At 56.7% G+C, this 16,829-nt stretch overlaps 1 protein-coding gene across 2 annotated transcripts; it reads left to right on the forward strand.

Moving 5' to 3' along the window:
* Positions 1-1,069: 1,069 nt before the first annotated feature.
* On the forward strand, positions 1,070-16,140 carry PRUNE1 (prune exopolyphosphatase 1; the record flags this gene model as incomplete). Of its 2 annotated transcripts, XM_084241966.1 has the most annotated exons (8): positions 1,070-1,108; positions 7,340-7,432; positions 8,257-8,459; positions 10,683-10,867; positions 11,503-11,661; positions 12,608-12,702; positions 13,892-14,050; positions 15,718-16,140. In XM_084241966.1, the coding sequence occupies 8 exons, from the start codon at positions 1,070-1,072 to the stop codon at positions 16,138-16,140; spliced, it is 1,356 nt and encodes a 451-aa protein (XP_084098092.1). The 2 variants fall into 2 exon arrangements, with proteins under 2 accessions (XP_084098092.1, XP_084098093.1); XM_084241967.1 differs by lacking the exon at positions 13,892-14,050.
* Between the last annotated feature and the right edge of the window lie 689 nt (positions 16,141-16,829).

Below are 16,829 nucleotides of genomic sequence, written 5' to 3' on the forward strand. Positions count from 1 at the left end.
GGTGTGTGCACCGCGCACCGCGTGTCCATGTGTGCACCGTGCACGGCGTGTCCATGTGTGCACCGCGCACCGCGTGTCCATGTGTGCACCGCGCACCGCGTGTCCATGTGTGCACCGCGCACGGCGTGTCCATGTGTGCACCGCGCACCGCGTGTCCATGTGTGCACCGCGCACGGCGTGTCCATGTGTGCACCGCGCACCGCGTGTCCATGTGTGCACCGCGCACCGCGTGTCCATGGGTGCACACACATGTTTTATATGTAGTTTTAATCTAGCAAGGGGGCCGGCGGGCTGCGCCCGGGCTGCGGGAGAAGGGGTGGGCGAAGCCGGGCGGCGGGGGCGCGGGGGCACGACCCGGCAAGCGGGGACTGCAGGCCCCGCGCCCCCGCCGCGCCCCCGCGGGCCTCGTCCCCCGAGTCACCTCCCCGGGCCTCTCGCCGGGCCTCGGGAAACGCTGGGGGCGAGGGGCCGGGCCGACGGCGAGGGGCCCCCGGACGGCGAGGGGCGCGCCCGCCCGAAGGGGCGCCTCCAGCGGGTGGGGGCCGCGGGGGCGGCCCGGAGGGGCTCGGGCGCCGGAGGCGGGGGCGGTCGGCGGGGCCGGGTGTTGGTGGACTCGGGCCCCGCGCAGGGGAGAAGCCCAGAGGCCGGAGCACGCGCGGGTGCGGCGCGCGCCCTCGGCCTCGCCGCGAGGGAGCCAGCGCGCGGGGACCCCGGCACGTGTGTGTCCAGCGGGGCACCCGGAAAACTGCGCTGCCCGGTTCCCGGGGCCACTTCCGCGCCCCTGGACTACGTTTCCCAGCACGCCCCGCGCCCGCCCCGCCCGCGCCCTCGGGAGGGCGACCCGCGACGCTCCGGGAGCAGCGCCGCTTCCGCCGCCGGGGGCGGGGCGACGTCGGAGTCCGGCGCGCCCCGTGACGTACTTCCTCCCGGGGGTCGGGGCCGAATCGCTGTGTGGCGGGTTCGAGTCCCGCCTCCTGACTCCCGTCTCTCGCCCCCGAGTCCGGGGCGGGGCACATTCGCCGGGTAACCGCTCCGCCGCGAGGGGCGGCGGCACACCTTGGACCTCGCCATGGAGTGCTACCTGCAGGGTTGTCGAGCTGCTCTGCAGGTAACGGGTCGCTGTGTGTGACCGTGAGGAATAGACTCGGGGTCCAGGCAGGACGAAGATGTGGACTCCCTGAGGGTCGGGGGTGGGGGGCTTGGGGTCTGCTCAGGCTCGGGGCCTGAGGGGGGAGTGAGAACTTAGCCTTCGAGACCGGGAATGCTGCTCAGCCTCCCCAGTCTGGCCCCCGGCGTCGGGTCTGAGCGGGGAGGGGTGTCGTGGGTCCGGGTCCTGCCTTGCGCCTCCCCGCGCCGTCCCCCGGGTGGGTCCCTCCCCAGGGCCGCGCCGCCGCCTGTCGTGCCCCGCGAGGTGCACTTGCTCCTCTCTCCCCGCCCCTCCTAAATTCTCTGCTCACGAGGCCTCCGTGGCCCAGTGGCCTGCGGGTGAACCCCGGGGGGACAGCGAACCTGCGCCCGCTTATTTCCTCCGGGTGGCGGTTTCTGGCAGGCGGGTCGAGCTCATTCTCGATTAGGGGCGGTCGTGGCGGCTTACTTTACTTCTGTTTTCAAGATAAACACCCGCACGTCAGGCATTTCTGTGGCCCCACACCTGCATTCCTCTGCTGCCGTCTCGGTCTTCTCCCCTGGCCTCATGCACACAAAACCCCCGCCTGGAAGGGCCGAGCGCAGAGTGTGTTTGGAATCAGAACTGTAAGCACGATTTGGGAATGCTTTGTTTTGGTGTTCTCGGAGGCAGTTGGCCGCCCCAGCCGTGCTGACCAGTCATGGAACAAACATTAAGCTCACCCCCGTGAGCTGCAAAAAGTTGGCCGGAGAGAGACTCCAGGTCAGCTGGCCCCTGCCTCAAGTCACACGCCCCTCTAGAGACCTGGACAGATCGTGGACTCTGCCTCCCTGTTTCAGTATCTTAATCTACAAATTCCCCTGGACAATGGAGTCTTGTCTTTAGCGAATCCTAAAAGTCACCTAATTCCTCCGCAGGCGCTGACATAAAAGTGGACTTCCATTTTAACGCCAGTGACTCCCAAATTTTCCTTGTGAAATACAAATTTTGGGAAAGCTGTTTTAATGCAAATAAATAAGACAGTTTGGAACCAATTTGTTTTAGTTTCCCCCGATTTCCAACACAGGGAGCTCATTGGAGGTCTAAAGTAGTCTAAGGAGTTGGATTTTTTTTTTTTCCTCTGTGTAACCCAAATGACCAGTCTGTGTTCCACCGTTTGGTGGAGAGCCCTGGGCCCTAACGCCTCACCACTTTATTGCATACACCTATCCTCCCAGAGGCCAGGCGGGCTTAGCAGTGTCTTCTACAGCTGTGTGAAGCTCAAAACTACTGGTGTTTTCTAGTATTGCTGGCATCCTGACTTTCTTCTGCCTGCATTCATTCCCCAGGAAGCAAAATCTAGATCTTCCTTTTTCCAAACTAGGGAACTTTGGGAAAGTGAAGTTGTGTCTTAGAGCAGTCATCATCACACAGCCTAGCCAGGGCCAGGAGGAATGTTCTAGGTAAACTGCTGGTAGACACACACAAGTGGACACCCACAATTTAGAGTGCTTTTCATTAGAGAAGTAATAAATATCCATAGTGGAAAACACTTAAAATGTAGAAGTGTATAAAATGAAAAAGAAAAATATCCTTTTTTTTCTCCCCATACAATTTCCCAGAAGCCACACTACCCTCTCTTCCCTTGAGGAATAATTTAGACAGACACTGGTCAGTCGGAGTGTCTGTCTGTTAAACTGTATTATAACATTCAGGGAGCTGTAAATGCTTAACTCTTACACAGGTAGAAACAGCTCACAAACCAGCCAAGCTCCTATTGACACCATGTTTTTATTAGCACTGGATGCCAGAGTTTCCTACGCCTCTGCCACAGAGATAGTAGGATGTTCCATTTGAAAGAAATCCTGTTTCATCATTAGAATGTCCTATCCATGGTGACTCATCACTCACTTTTATGGGGGGAAATCTGTGCTCAGGGTGGGGCTGCAGCCAAGTGTAGGTGCTCACCCAGAAGCCTCTGGACAATCTGTGTTTGTACTCGTCTCAGGCATGAGGCGGAATCCGGAGCGTGGCTGTCCTTAGAGATCTGCAGTCCCGGCATCGGTTTCAGGCAGGCCCCTTTTCTCTGCTGGGAGGGCGGCTCTATTTCTGGTGCCTTGTCTCATTTTTCTCCCTCATGAGCTATTTTGTAGAGTAAGCTCAGCCCATATCCCGCTCTGGAAGGGACATTTACCTTGCCAGCATAGCACCCATGCCCACTTACCCATGGAGGCCACAGAGAACATCAGGATCCAGTCTTTCAACTGGTGGATTTTTTTTTTTTTTTTTTAAGAAAAAAAGTTTACATTTATGTGCGACTCTCAGGCTGTATTTCTCCATGGGCAGCTCGGGTTTCTCCCTGCTGCTAAGTATAGCTGGATGCTCTGATGGTCAGAAACCAGGCTGTTTGGCTTGGGTTTCTGCTGGCCGGGGGGGATGGGCGGGGTTATGAGTTACACATGTTCCCCCGCAGGCTTAATTTTTTATTCTAAGTAAAGATTCTAAACATCTAAACATAGTGGGCTGTCTGGACGCTTGAGCTGCGGACAGCGCGCTGCTTAACTTCAGCCACTTCAGCTGCAGAGAAACTCTCTGAAATATTTCAACTTCTAGTAATTGATCTTATAGCCACAAATGAATATTTTCTTTTGCAATTCGATGAGATTATGGTAGTCACAATGAAATTTGAATATAAATCCGTGTTCATTAAATTGTGAAATTCTAGAGAAGTAGAAAAAGAAGCAAACCCTGCAACCTAAGGCATGTGGTGGTCAAATTCCTCTTCTCCCACATCGTTCTGGTTGTGTTTTAGGGTTTTTTTCTCCTCTTGTATTGCTGCTGCAGCAACACCGCCCGAGCTTCTCTCTAAAGGAGGGGGAGAATGGCATCTTCTAAGTTGGGCAACGTTTATCCTGTTTGCCAGGACAGTCTTGGTTTGTTCCAGTGTAATCATTAACTGCCCCTCTTTTCACTCTCAAAAGAGTCTCAGTTTGGAAAAACACAGTATCTGGTCACGCAGCTCGCGAGCCCTGGTAAGGGTTGGGGTACGAGCCCGCGGAAAGAAGGGGCGTTGAGATGCATGTGGGAGCCGCAGGTGTAGAAGCTGGGGGCGTGGGGGGAGGACGCTCTGGCCTGGGTGGTCAGGGAAGACTTTGCAGAGGGGGCTTTAGGTCAGCCAGGAGGGCTGGAGAAAGGGGAGCCGGGGGTTCCCGTTGACGCGCCAGCCCGTGTCCTCTTCATAACAGCTTCGTGAAATGGCTCGCGGCGGTCGCGTCATTCTCATATGCGGAGCATGAGGCTTCGCGAGGCCAAAGTCCCGCAACCAGCAGGAAGCAGAGCGGGATCTGGGCCCAGCCCGGGGTCCGTTCAGATGGCAGCGCCGCGGCTGTCAAGCAGGGAGGAGCAAAGAGTGCAAAGGGCAGAGCTGGGACTGCCACGGTGTCCGCCAGCGCCTGCAGGCCAGCCGCCCCCACCTCCCGGGCCGCTCCTGCCCTGGCTTGGCCAAGTCTGGCGTCCCTCCTTCCTGTTGGCTCCCCGACTGTCTGTCTGTCTGGCCACGCTGGGCCCAGGGGCTTCGTCCTTCACCCTGTGCTGGTGGTGTGTGCCCGCACCTCGCGGCCGCGGCCGGACTCGGTCCTGCTTCTGCTTCTCCGGGGCTGGGGTCTGCCCACCCGAGTCAGGCGCAACGCGGCGGGAGGCAGCACGGAGGGGGGCTCGGCAGGTCTCTCCCGTGGCCCGCCCCTCCTCTGCCTTCCTTCCTTCCGCTGGGGCCTCTCGCCTCTCTAGAGAACCGCGGTGTGCACGCGCTCTTGCACCACAGACACGCTGCTCCAGGGAGCAGGTTACTCTGCTGCACTCGCCTCAGGGGCTTGGCTGTCACTTGGGGACGCGGCCATCTGGGCTGTTCTCGGTGTCCAGGAAACAGGGGCCTTCTCTAGTCTCAGGGGAGCAGCTGCAAGTCGGAGGGGCTGGCATGGGACGGGACAGCTGGGGGCTTATTATTGGAAAATATGAAAATGAGTCTCTTCCCCCACCCCCAACCCCACCGGGACAGCCCGGGAAGGGGGTAGGAGACCCCAGGAGCACATTTCCCCAGGGGCCTTTGTCTGACGTGACAGGTAACCCCTGGCTTTTGTACTTCTAAGTATAGTAGTAGTAGAAGGAGGAGAGGTGTTTTAAAAACAAACATCTTTGTGCCATGGACAGTTTATGCCACGGGGAGTCCAAAATTGCCCCTTGGGGCCAGGGCTTCCAGGCGGGGTGGGGCTGGTCACAGCCAGTGCAGGGAGGTGACCCAGGCTCCCCAGGGGTCTCTTTTTTCCTAAAGTTCTGTTATGTAAAGACTATTTCTTGCTACTTTTGCTCCTATGAATCCCCTTCCCACTTTTCTAGACTCTTCCATGTAGCAGATACTCCCTGGCCGAAGAAGCAGGAGAATTGGGGTTTTCACCTTTCTATAACCCAGTAGTTCTCAGCCAGGGGAGGTTTGTCCCCCAGGCAGTAGTTGGCAAGTCTGGAGATATTTTTGATTGCCATGAATTGGGGGTGTCACTCACATCTAGTGAGTGGAGTCCAGGGGTGCTGCCACATAGCCTGTAGTACCCAAGGCAGCTGCTGCAACAGCGCATTCCCAGCACGAGCAGAGCTGGAGTGAGACCCTTCTGCGACTGGGGTGTCTCCTGTCCACTCCTCTCTCAGGAGCAGCCTCGGAGCAGCCCAGAAGTACAGCAGCAGACAGCCGCACCCTCCCCTGAGCCCCGGACTTTGGGGCTGGAAGTCAAAGCTGAGCACTTGTCCCCTGGGGCCTCGGACACCTGGACACCTGGAAGTGTTCATTTTTTTTTTTTTTTAAGATTTATTTATTTATGCATACAAGAGCTGGTACAGGGCAGAGGTGTGGGGAGGGGTGAGAGGATTCACCAGAGACAGAGTGGGGAACAGAACAGGCAGATTGACTGAAATACACTGCTGAGGGGAGCAGCAGGTGAGTCAGGAGAGGTCTGCTGGGCCATGTGGGTAGCTCCCTGGCCGGCCGGGATAAACTCATGCTGCAGAGGCTGCGGACAGCTTCGCAGGCTGCGTCTTAACCCCTGTACAACCTGGGAGGCCCCCATTCTTTCTCTTTTTTTTTTTTAAAGATTTATTTGTGCATACAAGAACTGGGGTGCAGGCCAGAGGTGTGGGGGGTGAGAGGATTCACTAGAGACAGAGTGGGGAGCAGAGCAGGCAGAGCCATGGAAATCCACTGCTGGGGGGAGCAGCGTGGAGACAGGAGAGGTCTGCTGCACCATGAGGGCAGCTCCCTGGCTGGGGATGGAACTCGTGCTGCAGTGGCTGCGGACAGCTTTGTAGGCTGAGTCTTAACCCCTGTACCACCCGGGAGGCCCCAGAAGTAGTGATTCTTAACGGACAGCCTCTTCAGGTTGTTTTGAGACCAAGTGACTAGTTGATTCATGTGAAAATAGCAGGACAGGGCTTGGCACACTCAGCCCTTTCCAAAGCAAACCCAACCCCGGTCCCGGCCAGGCTGCACCGCAACCTGCGTGGGCACTTAGGGTTTAATGTGCTTTATTTCTAACTTGGTTAGCAAGGAGCGGCAAGGGGCAAAGTCAATACTGGCAGACATCTCTCCCCAGCGTTCTTGGCAGCAGCCAGACTCTTCAGAGCTTTGAAAATAAAAGTCCCGGCAGGACTGGCACCTCGAGCCGCCTCGGAGCCCCCTGGGAAGCGCCTGCTGCCCAGCGGGGGTGGTCGTGCTGGCTGTTCCCAGGGGCCTCGGGTGGGGGTCCTCGCTGGCAGATGAGCTGCGTAATCTTTTACCTTTATTCTCAGGGTATCTTCACCTGTTCCCATGACTTGGGGAGTTAAGAATTGTTTCCCCGATTATGAAGATGGGGGAACAGACAAACCAGCCAGGGCTGTCGTGGCTTGAACACATCAGCCGCTCCAAGTGCTCAGCTTTGACTTCTCAGGTGTCCAGAGACGCCTCGGAAGGTAGAGGCTCACTGCTACCTCCCACGAGTTCACACTCACGGGACGGTGTAGGAGAGCCCTGGCTGCGCGTGGAATGCTTAAAACGTAGCTGAAACAGGTGTGCCTTTCAGTTACCGCCCTCGGCCCTGAAGTGAGGCGCCCTGAGGCGACCTGTCCCGCCCCTCTCCAGGGTCAGTGCAGGACATCAGGCCTCCGTCAGCGTCAGGTGAGCACCCACAGCCTCCCTCTCTCGCCCTGCAGGCGTCCCGGCCGCTGCACGTGGTGCTGGGGAATGAGGCCTGTGACCTGGACTCCATGGTGTCAGCGCTCACCCTGGCTTTTTACCTGTCAAAGGTAAGTACTTAGGAGCAGGAGCCCTTAGAGTGAAAAGATTTGGGTTCAAGATTTAGCTTTGTTTCTTAACACCATTTAGCCTTGGGTAAGTTAAATCCTTTAACTTGGCTGAATCTCATCCCCCTCTGTAAAATCCGAGAATCCCATCCCTGCCCCAAGATCCGAGGAAACCCCCCCCCCCATAGATATGATAATGCTTGCTGTGAGATCAGGCCAGGAAAGGTAATCCGGAGACATGGGGATCCAGAAAGCACTATTGGAGTCGCTGCTGCCGAGTTTTGTGTGGCTGTGCGTGATCGGGTGTGTCTTCCCTCTGCCCATGTCAGCGCTGAGGCCTAGTAACCCTCCATTTTCCTGAGTTATCTTGTTGACCTCCGTGTTAGTGCTGAGGAGGAGGAAGGGCAAGAGTCGTCCTTTTCCTTTTTTTTTTCCTTAAGATTTATTTATTTTTATACAAGAGCTGGGGTACAGGCCAGAGGTGTGGGGTGAGAGGATTTACCCGAGGCAGAGTGGGGAGCAGAACAGGCAGACGGACTGAAAGCACTGCTGAGGGGAGCAGCGGGGAGACAGGAGAGGTCTGCTGCGCCATGTGGGTAGCTCCCTGGCCGGGGATGGAGCTCGTGCTGCAGAGCCTGCGGACAGCGTCATAGGCTTCGTCTAACCCCTTGCACCACCAGGGAGGCCCCCTTTTCCTTTTATTGGCTGGTGATTGCGGCTCTGGGGCTGGCAGTAACTCCTCCCCCCCATTGTGTCTCCTCGCTCGCTGGCGCCTTACTTTCCCCTTCTCCAACGTGCACCGGTCTTCTCTCCGCTCTCCTGCCCAGACGGCTGAGGCCGAGGAAGTCTTTGTGCCAGTTTTAAACATAAAACGCTCCGAGCTACCTCTGCGGGGTGACAGTGTCTTCTTCCTTCAGAAGATTCACATTCCAGAGTCCCTCTTGATCTTCCGGGATGAGATTGACCTTCACGCCTTGCACCAGGCGGGCCGGCTCACGCTCGTCCTCGTGGACCACCACGTCTTGCCCAGGTGAGGGGCGTCAGGCTGACTCTTGGCGGGGCCCGCGGCTCTGACAGTGAGCTCCAGAGGCGAGAAGAAAACAGGCTCATCGTGAGGATAGTCATGTCAACAGAAAGGGGGAGGGGCAGTGAGCCTCAGAGGAGGGTTTGGTGTGTGATGGTGGTGGGTGGGGTGTGGTAATATAACCGAAGAGGTGTGAGCTTTACCTCTAAATCACATACCGTGTTGTAAACCAATGTTACCTCAATAAAAAAATACAATAGGGCCTCCCTGGTGGTGCAGGGGGTTAAGACACAACCTATGACGCTGTCCGCAGCCTCTGCAGCACGAGTTCAATCCCCGGCCAGGGAGATACCCATATGGTGCAGCAGACCTCTCCTGTCTCCCTGCTGCTCCCCTCCACAGTGGATTTCAGTACATGCGCCTGTTCTGCTCCCCACTCTATCTCTGGTGAATCCTCTCACCCCCCACACCTCTGGCCCGTACCCCAGTTCTTGTATGCATAATAAAATAAATCTTTTTTTAAAAATAATACAATAAGAAAAGAAAAGCAACAGAAAGTAGTTCTCCAGTTACGCCAGCAATAAATAGAGATAGAAACATGGAGAGTTCAAACTAAAGGGTAACTTGGAAATCATTTAAGTTTGCCTTTGATGTCCTTATTTTAAGGTTTCATGATAGACTTATTACAGTAGAAACCTTTGAATGATTGCAATGTTTTTCTTAAATATTTTATTTTTGCGTAGAACTGGGATGTAGGTCAGAGGTGCAGGGGGGTGAGAGGACTCACCAAGACAGGCTGGAGAGCAGAACAGGCAGATCCACTGAAACACACTGCTGAGGGGAGCGGCGGGGAGACAGGAGAGGTCTGCTGCTCCATGTAGGTAGCTCCCTGGCTGGGGATGGAACTCATGCTGCAGTGGCTGCCGATAGCTTCACAGTGCTGAGACTTTAACCCCTGCGCCACCAGGGAGGTCCCGAGGCCCAGTTCTTTTTAATTTTAAAGTTAGCAAAATTATTTCTTGCATAAGGCATCTTGTTAGTATCTAGTTGACAAACCTACACACCTGTAATCATTCCATGTATCTAATTGAGGGCTGGCAACAACTGCCAAGAGAGCAACAGGAGCTTGAGACCTTCCTCTCCAGCTGCGCCTGCTGATGTGGAAGGGGTGTTTTTCCTTTGAGCACAATGATTCCAGCAGGTCATTGGCAGGGTAGTCTCAAGGCATTAATCCACCTGTTCGTGTGCTTGTCAGTAAACTTCTGTTTAGGGGATAAAGGTGAGGCAGAGCCCCTGTTCTCAAGACGCTTTCAGTCAGAAAGAGGGAACGAGGCAACAGGTCTAAGGGGTATTCGAGCTGAGAGAACTGTCACCCTATGGGGCAGTCGAGCACCAAGGAGGAGCAGAGGATGTCGTGAAGTCTTCTCAACAACTGACCTTTGACTTCAGTCTTGAAGGGGGACTGGTGTTCTCCCCGGGAGTGGGGAGGTAAGGTCACCAGGCAAAGCAGGAGGGTGGAGAAGCAATTAACAGCAGCAAGGGCAGGCAGGCGTGAAACAGCCTGGCCAGTGGGGGAGCCGGGACTTGTTGCATAGCTGGAGCATAAAATGATGGAGTAGGACATGGACAAAGGTGAGACTAGAGAGGCCGGCGGGCCAGATCACGAAGACCTTATTGGCCCTGCCTAGAAGATTGGACTTCATTTTAGGGCAGGGGGTATATATTTATTGTTAATTATGTCTGTGCCAGGTGCTGACAAAATCCGCTCTGCACTGTCCACACAATGGCTCGGGCAGCAGGGTGGAGGACGGCTCCCGGGGCCCGGGACTGGAAGAGTCTGTGGGAGAGTCCAGATGAGGCACGCTGAGGGCCTCAAACAAGGCAGTGGCAGAGGGCTGGGAAGGAAGGAATGGCTAGGAAGTGAGGTAGGAGCCACGGAAAGTGGCGACTTCGAGGAGGGTGCGTATTAAATGGATTGAGGGAGCAGCAGCCACTGGAACGCTGGGGCAAGGGTGTCGATTGGAAATGGAACCCCAGGACAGCAAATAGTGGATATTTGCAGCAGGTGCTTCGCCAGATTCTCGTGCAGGCCATTTACGGGCGGTTTTGGTGACAGCTGGGGAGGGAAGAATTGAGAGGAGGGAGGCAGAGGCCCAGGTGGAGACTGGCTAGTGCAGCCTGAGCGCCCTGGCCAACCTTCTCTTTCCCCCGCCCCCCGTCCCCGCGCAGGAGCGACGCGGCCCTGGAGGAGGCTGTGGTGGAGGTGCTGGACCATCGGCCCATCGAGCAGAGGCACTGCCCGCCCTGCCAGGTCACGGCGGAGCTGGTGGGGTCCTGCGCCACCCTGGTGGCCGAGAGGATCCTGCAGGGGGCGCCGGAGATCCTGGACCGGCAGACCGCGGCCCTGCTGCACGGTGAGGGACCGGCGGCTTGGCCCCTGGGGCAGGGTGGAGTCCTTTGGGGGAGATTAGGCGATAGAAGGCCGTGATGCTTCGGTGAAGAAAACAGGCGAGGCGCGAGACAGCAGGCCTGGACGCCGCGTCCGCAGTGGGCAGTGGATGGCCGGGGAGGGCAGTGGACGGCCGGGGAGGCCGGGCCCAGACTCGGGGGTCATTTCTGCGCGGGAAGTGGTTGCGCGAAGCCTAGGAGTTCTTGTTCTGGTTTTCTCTGTTTGTGAAAAGAGGACAGAGCTGGACGAGGCCGCTTCTTCCCCACGAGGTTCCGTGGTGGTCTGGCCGGCCGAGCCCCCTCGGGGCAGTTTCCCGCAGCCCGGCCGCTCTGCCTCTCCGCTTCTGTGCACACTTTAGCTTGGGAGGCCTTACTCGGGACACAGCCCCAGTTTTTTGCTGTTTTCAGTGAGTTTGCCCGCTGATCTCGGTATTGCGTCCTTTGGGTTTGAAGGTTGTGTTTCTGGGTGACGTTAGGCAGAATTGGGGCTGCCGGCTGCGCCCTGGACAGGGAAGACCAGCGGCAGGGGGAGGCCTGCACAGCTCCTGGGGGCCGGGCCACGGGGCCGCCTGAGCCTCACTTGCAGCCTCTCCCTTCACAGGGACAATCATCCTGGACTGTGTCAACATGGACCTTAAAATCGGAAAAGCAACCCCGAAGGACCACAAGTACGTGGAGAAACTGGAGGCGCTCTTCCCGGACCTGCCCCAGAGGAGCGACATATTCGAGTCTCTGCAGAAGGCAAAGTTCGATGTATCAGGTACGAGGTAGCAGGCGGCGGGTCTCTACCCACCTGAGAAAACGGGGTGGCCTTGCTCACTGCCTCCTGAGCGCCATCAGCAAGGCCGCCGGCGGGTGGCCCAAGGGTCACACCAGAGAGAAACACGCGGCCGGCCGGTCTGGTCGCGAAATAATCCAGCATTTACTAGATTGTTTTCTCCTGCCACGGGGCAGGATGGGGAGGTTTCCAGGCTCATCAGCGCACACATCCCGCCAGAGAGGCTGAGGGAACGCTAGTTGCCAGGCGAGAGGGAGAGCATCGGCTGGGGAAGGGAAGCAACGCCTGGGACCTGCCTGTAAAGAGGGGAAGACAAAGCCTCGCGTGTTTTCCTACCTGCTGCCACCCACTGACATGAAAAAGAAAAACAATTACCACATGTGCTTTTAGTCCAAAAGTGAACACCGAAAGGGAAAAATCAGAGGTGAAAGCCTCTCTTCCTTCTGCCTCCCCTCCCTCCACAGCCCTTCCTGCAGAGGCAATTCAAAGTACATCTTAGAGGGCCTCCCCGGTGGCGCAGCAGTTGAGCGCTGGGTTGCGAAGCTGCCCGCAGCCTCTGCAGCGCCGGTTCGATCCCCGGCTGCTCCCCGGCCACCGGAGGAGGGTCCCACATGGCGCGCAGACCTCTCCTGCCGCCCGCTGCTCCCCTCAGCAGTGTACTTCGGTCCTTCTGCCTGCTCTGCTCCCCGCTCTGGCTCTGGTGAATTCTCTCACCCTCCCGCGCTTCTGACTGTACCCAGTGCTTGTATAAACAAAACAAACAAATAAATAAATAAAATAAAACATGCCTCTATAAAAAAAAAAAAAACAACAAAGTACATCTTAGACACGGTCACTTTCTAGACTGTGTTTTTCGCCTTCCTCATTTTCCTGGTTCTGGGGCCCCAGACCCTGTTGCTTGAACCCTTGTCTCACATCCACTCCCTAGGACTGACCACCGAGCAGATGCTGAGGAAAGACCAGAAGACCCTGTCCAGGCAGGGCACCAAGGTGGCCATCAGCGCCATCTACATGGACTTGGAGGTAAGAGCAAGATGTGGGCTCACTTCCGAAATGCACCTGCACTCCTGCTGGCCTCCCCCTCTGCTCTCACCCCTGGCTGCTCTCTCGGCCCCGGGGAGAGTCAGGTCTAACTCAGATGGCCTCTCTCCTAGGAGGCGCTCTAAAATAAGTAATTGTCTAGGTTAAAAATCTCCCACAATTGCCTTTCCTTGTTTTCCTGCACTTGTTTTTTGTTTGTTTGTTTGTTTGTTTTCCTGCACTTAACACTGAAATAGTGTCCCCTGGCTCCATTGCTTGGCATCTCTGCCGACCGCTGGCCCACCCGCTCCTTTGAGACAGGGACTCGCTTCCTTAGTTGTTGCTCACCCCTCCTCCCACAGCGCCCAGCGTGCGGTGGACGCTCAGAGCATTTTGCTGAATGACTATGACCTTGATACAGGTGTCTCACTACCTGCCTGCATACTATGCTGCTTTAGACCTCTAAAGGCTGCACAACCTCTCAGAGTCTGCAAGGCCTTCTACTAAATACTCCATGGAAATAACTAAATAATTAGATAAAATAAAATAGCATGGCCTCTTCCTTTGTGATTCATGACCTAGTTTGGAAACGAACATAGGAACATAAACAGCTTGCCAAGCACCATCATCAGGAACAAATCCACACATTGGAAATGCCAAGGATAGAGAGAAACCCTGGTCTGAAACAGCTGGAGGTGTTACTCAATGCTGAGCTTCAGGGGCCATCGAGAGTCACGGGTGCAGTTTCCAAGTGTCTATTCTTATTTCTATGTCCCCTCGTTTTGTCTAGAATAAAAGCCCTCGCGGGCAAGGACCGTGCTTGTCCTCACGAGCAGGTGAGCCCAGAGAGTGAGCGGGCGGTACACGTGACGAGCTCTCGGAACAACCCTAGTAGTGAATGTTTCATTCTTACTGTACAGTCGAGAAAACCCTAGGTTCAGGCAGGTTCATGTCACTCACCACACAATAGGCGACAGAGCGCTCTGTCTGAGCCCAGAGCCTGGACTCCGTCCCGGCACACGCGCCTCCCAGCACACAGGTAACGCCAAGCAGTAGCCGGTCCCCTTTGCGTGGAGTCCCGGTCCAGGTCAACTGCAGAGAAACCCTGCATGGGTGTGTTTTGATGATGGCGACTGGCGGCGGGGGGGCGTCCGTGTGTGGCCCTCACGCCCGGCCGTGTCCTCTCTTTCAGGCCTTCCTGCAGAGGCCCGGCCTCATGGAGGAACTGCATGCTTTCTGCCAGGCCCTCGGCTATGATGCCCTGGTCGCCATGACAATCTTTTTCAACTCTCACAATGAGCCAGTGCGGCAGCTGGCCGTCTTCTGTCCCCACACAGTGCTGCGGATGACGGTGAGTGTCCCTCCTGCCGCCCAGGGTCCGCGGGGAGCGGGCTGGGGAGGCCCCCTGCCCCGCCTCTGATACGGAGACGGGAGTCCCTTGACTCATTTCCAGGTCTTCCCTCCCCGCTTTCTTCAGACAGCCTTACCCACACTGTCGTGGAGAAGGGAGGTGCCAGGGAGGGCTAGAGAACACAGTGCCTGCCTGGAGGGCACTTGACACCCAGCTAAAATGAGATATTATAAATCTGGAGTGAAAGCTCAAATCCTGCTTTAATCATTCATTCCTTGCCCCTATAAAACATTTCCTTTCTTTTTACCCTCTTGCCTTGAAAATTGGAAACACAAAAGAAACCTTTCTGCTGCTGACCGTGGGGGGATCCGCTCTCTGGGGCGCTGGCTGTGTAGAAAAGTGACCCTTCCCCCCGCGCTTCCCTACAGCCACCTTTCCCACCCCCCCCCCACCTCCCACTCCCCCCCACCCCCTCCACCCCCATCCTCTCTTGGTTACGAGTCAGCCCAGGGAAGAATTTAAAAGTGGACTCAGGCAGCCTGGACGCTGGGTCGCTGGCTGCGCGTGAGCTCGGCGGCCTGATCCAGCCAGCCAGTGATCGGCCGTAAGGGTCGGCCCTCCCGCTCCCTTCGCCTTTGTCTTCTCCAGGAAGCAGATGTCACGTCACTCATGAAAGTAGCTTGGATTGTGGGAAAAGTACAGTGTGTAAAGCAGATAGACATGCCTTTCTGTTCACCCTGCCACGTGCTTGCTCCGTGAGCTCAGCAAGGCTTGGCTTCCGAGTCTGTAGGTGACACGCTACCTGCTAATTAGCAGATGCCATCATTCAGCGTAAGATACGTGAGACCCATTGCTGGGCACACAGCAAGCACGGAGGAAATGGTGTTCTCACTGGCCAAGTCCCCAGGGAAAGAAGCCTCTCCCCGCTCTCCCAGGGCTCCCTGCCAGGCCCCTCTCCCTCCCCTACAGCTGTGCAGACCCCCAGGGAGCCTCCCTAACCAGCCAGGCTGTCTCTGCCTGCCCTCCCGCACCTTCTTCCCCCTGTGCCGGGAACAGTGTGCAGGGTGAGGACACCACTCGGGGGCAGGCCTGGCTCAGGCGGCAACTTGGCGTCATTCAGACTGTGACCTTACGCAAGTTACCTGATCTAAGAAAGCTGCAGTTTCCCTCCTTGTAAATGAGGACAATGCCTTTTTTTAAAAAAAAAATGAGGGTAGTAGTAATGCCAGCCTTGCACACGGGCTGGGAGGATGAAATGGGAGAATATTTGCAGTGTCCAGATGTTGCGCCACGCCTGGCCCTTCCACCCCCTGCGCTGTCTTTCTGCCTTTTCCGTGCCCCAGTCTAGAAGCGTGTTCTGTCCCAGCTAAGGATAGAGTCGGCTTTTCAGCACAGAACACATCCAGAAGCAGCCCGAAATCGGGTGCTGGGGTCCTGGGTGCTGGTTCAGAGTCATGTGTGAGCTCCAGACAGTGACCCCGTGTGTGAGCTCAAGTGTTCGTGAAATGCTCTGTGTATTAGCGGACGCGCCTTTCATTGCAAGCAGTAAAACTGAACTGTGGTGACTTAAAAAGTGTTCTACCCCGTAAGAGAAGCCTACATTCAGAAGCCTCGGCTCGCTGCCCGCCACCTCACGCGCCATCTCTCCATCCGCATCTCCTCTTTAGATCTGCGGGGTCCTGGAACGTTCCCACTCTCCGTCTCTGAAGCTGACCCCGGTCCCCAGCATCCACCCGAGTCTCCAAGCCTACCATCAAGGCAACACCCAGGTCTCTCGAAAGAAACTCCTGCCTCTGCTCCAGGAAGCCCTGTCAGCGAATCCTGACTCGGGGAGAGTCCCCTTAGGGCAGCCTGAAGCAGGGGGCATGTCCAGGGAGCAGGCGGACAAGGAATTGGACAGGGCAGGTAACTCTCTGGTTTCCGGACTGAGTCAAGATGAGGAGGAACCTGCACTGCCCCCCACGCCCATGAACAGCCTGGTGGACGAGTGCCCCCTGGACCAGGGGCTGCCCAAGCTCTCGGCGGAGGCCGTCTTTGAGAAGTGCAGGCAGATCTCGCTGTCCCGGTCTGCCTCCCTGGCCAAGAAGTGACTGGGGGGGGGGGGGGGCTGGGGAGGGGCTGCTTGCGACCCCTCAAGTGCATGTGGTGAGAGGTTTCAGCAGTCCTGTCTTCATTGCTCCGGGACCTGGCGCGCTGCTCCCGCCACCCGAGAGGAAAGCGAAAGCGTGTCTGCGCCGGATCTGCCTCCTCCCTCCCCTGCGCGCCGCGGCACCAGGTGTTATTATTTAATTTAATTCTGAAATCTGCACTGACTTTCCTCTTTCACTCGGCAGGGGCACAATGTGGCGCGCACAGTTCCAGCAGAGGGGCACGAAAAGAACGTGTACCCCCAAAGTGTCCTCCGTGGGCTGTTTGGACACGGTCCGTGTCTCACGCAGAACCACGCACTGTCGCCATGGGGCCGTCCTCGGTCGTTGGTTTCTAGTATTTATTGAGGACCTGCCTTCAGCTAGATAGAAAGTTTGTGCTTTGGAGACTCTCATTTTGGTCTTGGTTCAGCTGCACCGGGCTCCGCAGCCCCCTTCCCACCCTGTTGGGTGGCAGCGTCTGACTCTGAGCCGGCTGCGTTTCCAGCCACCCTCTTGTGTCTCAGGCTCACCGGGAGCAGTTTGGGGCCATGATCTTCCATCCCCATCAGGTGGCCCAGCTCTCAATTCCTTTGGTCCTAGAGCCCAGGGACCTAGACATTCAGAAGACCCCGGTTGCTGAGATCAGGGGC

The sequence above is a fragment of the Talpa europaea genome (assembly GCF_964194135.1).
Source record: "Talpa europaea genome assembly, chromosome: 9".
Lineage (NCBI taxonomy): Eukaryota > Metazoa > Chordata > Mammalia > Eulipotyphla > Talpidae > Talpa > Talpa europaea.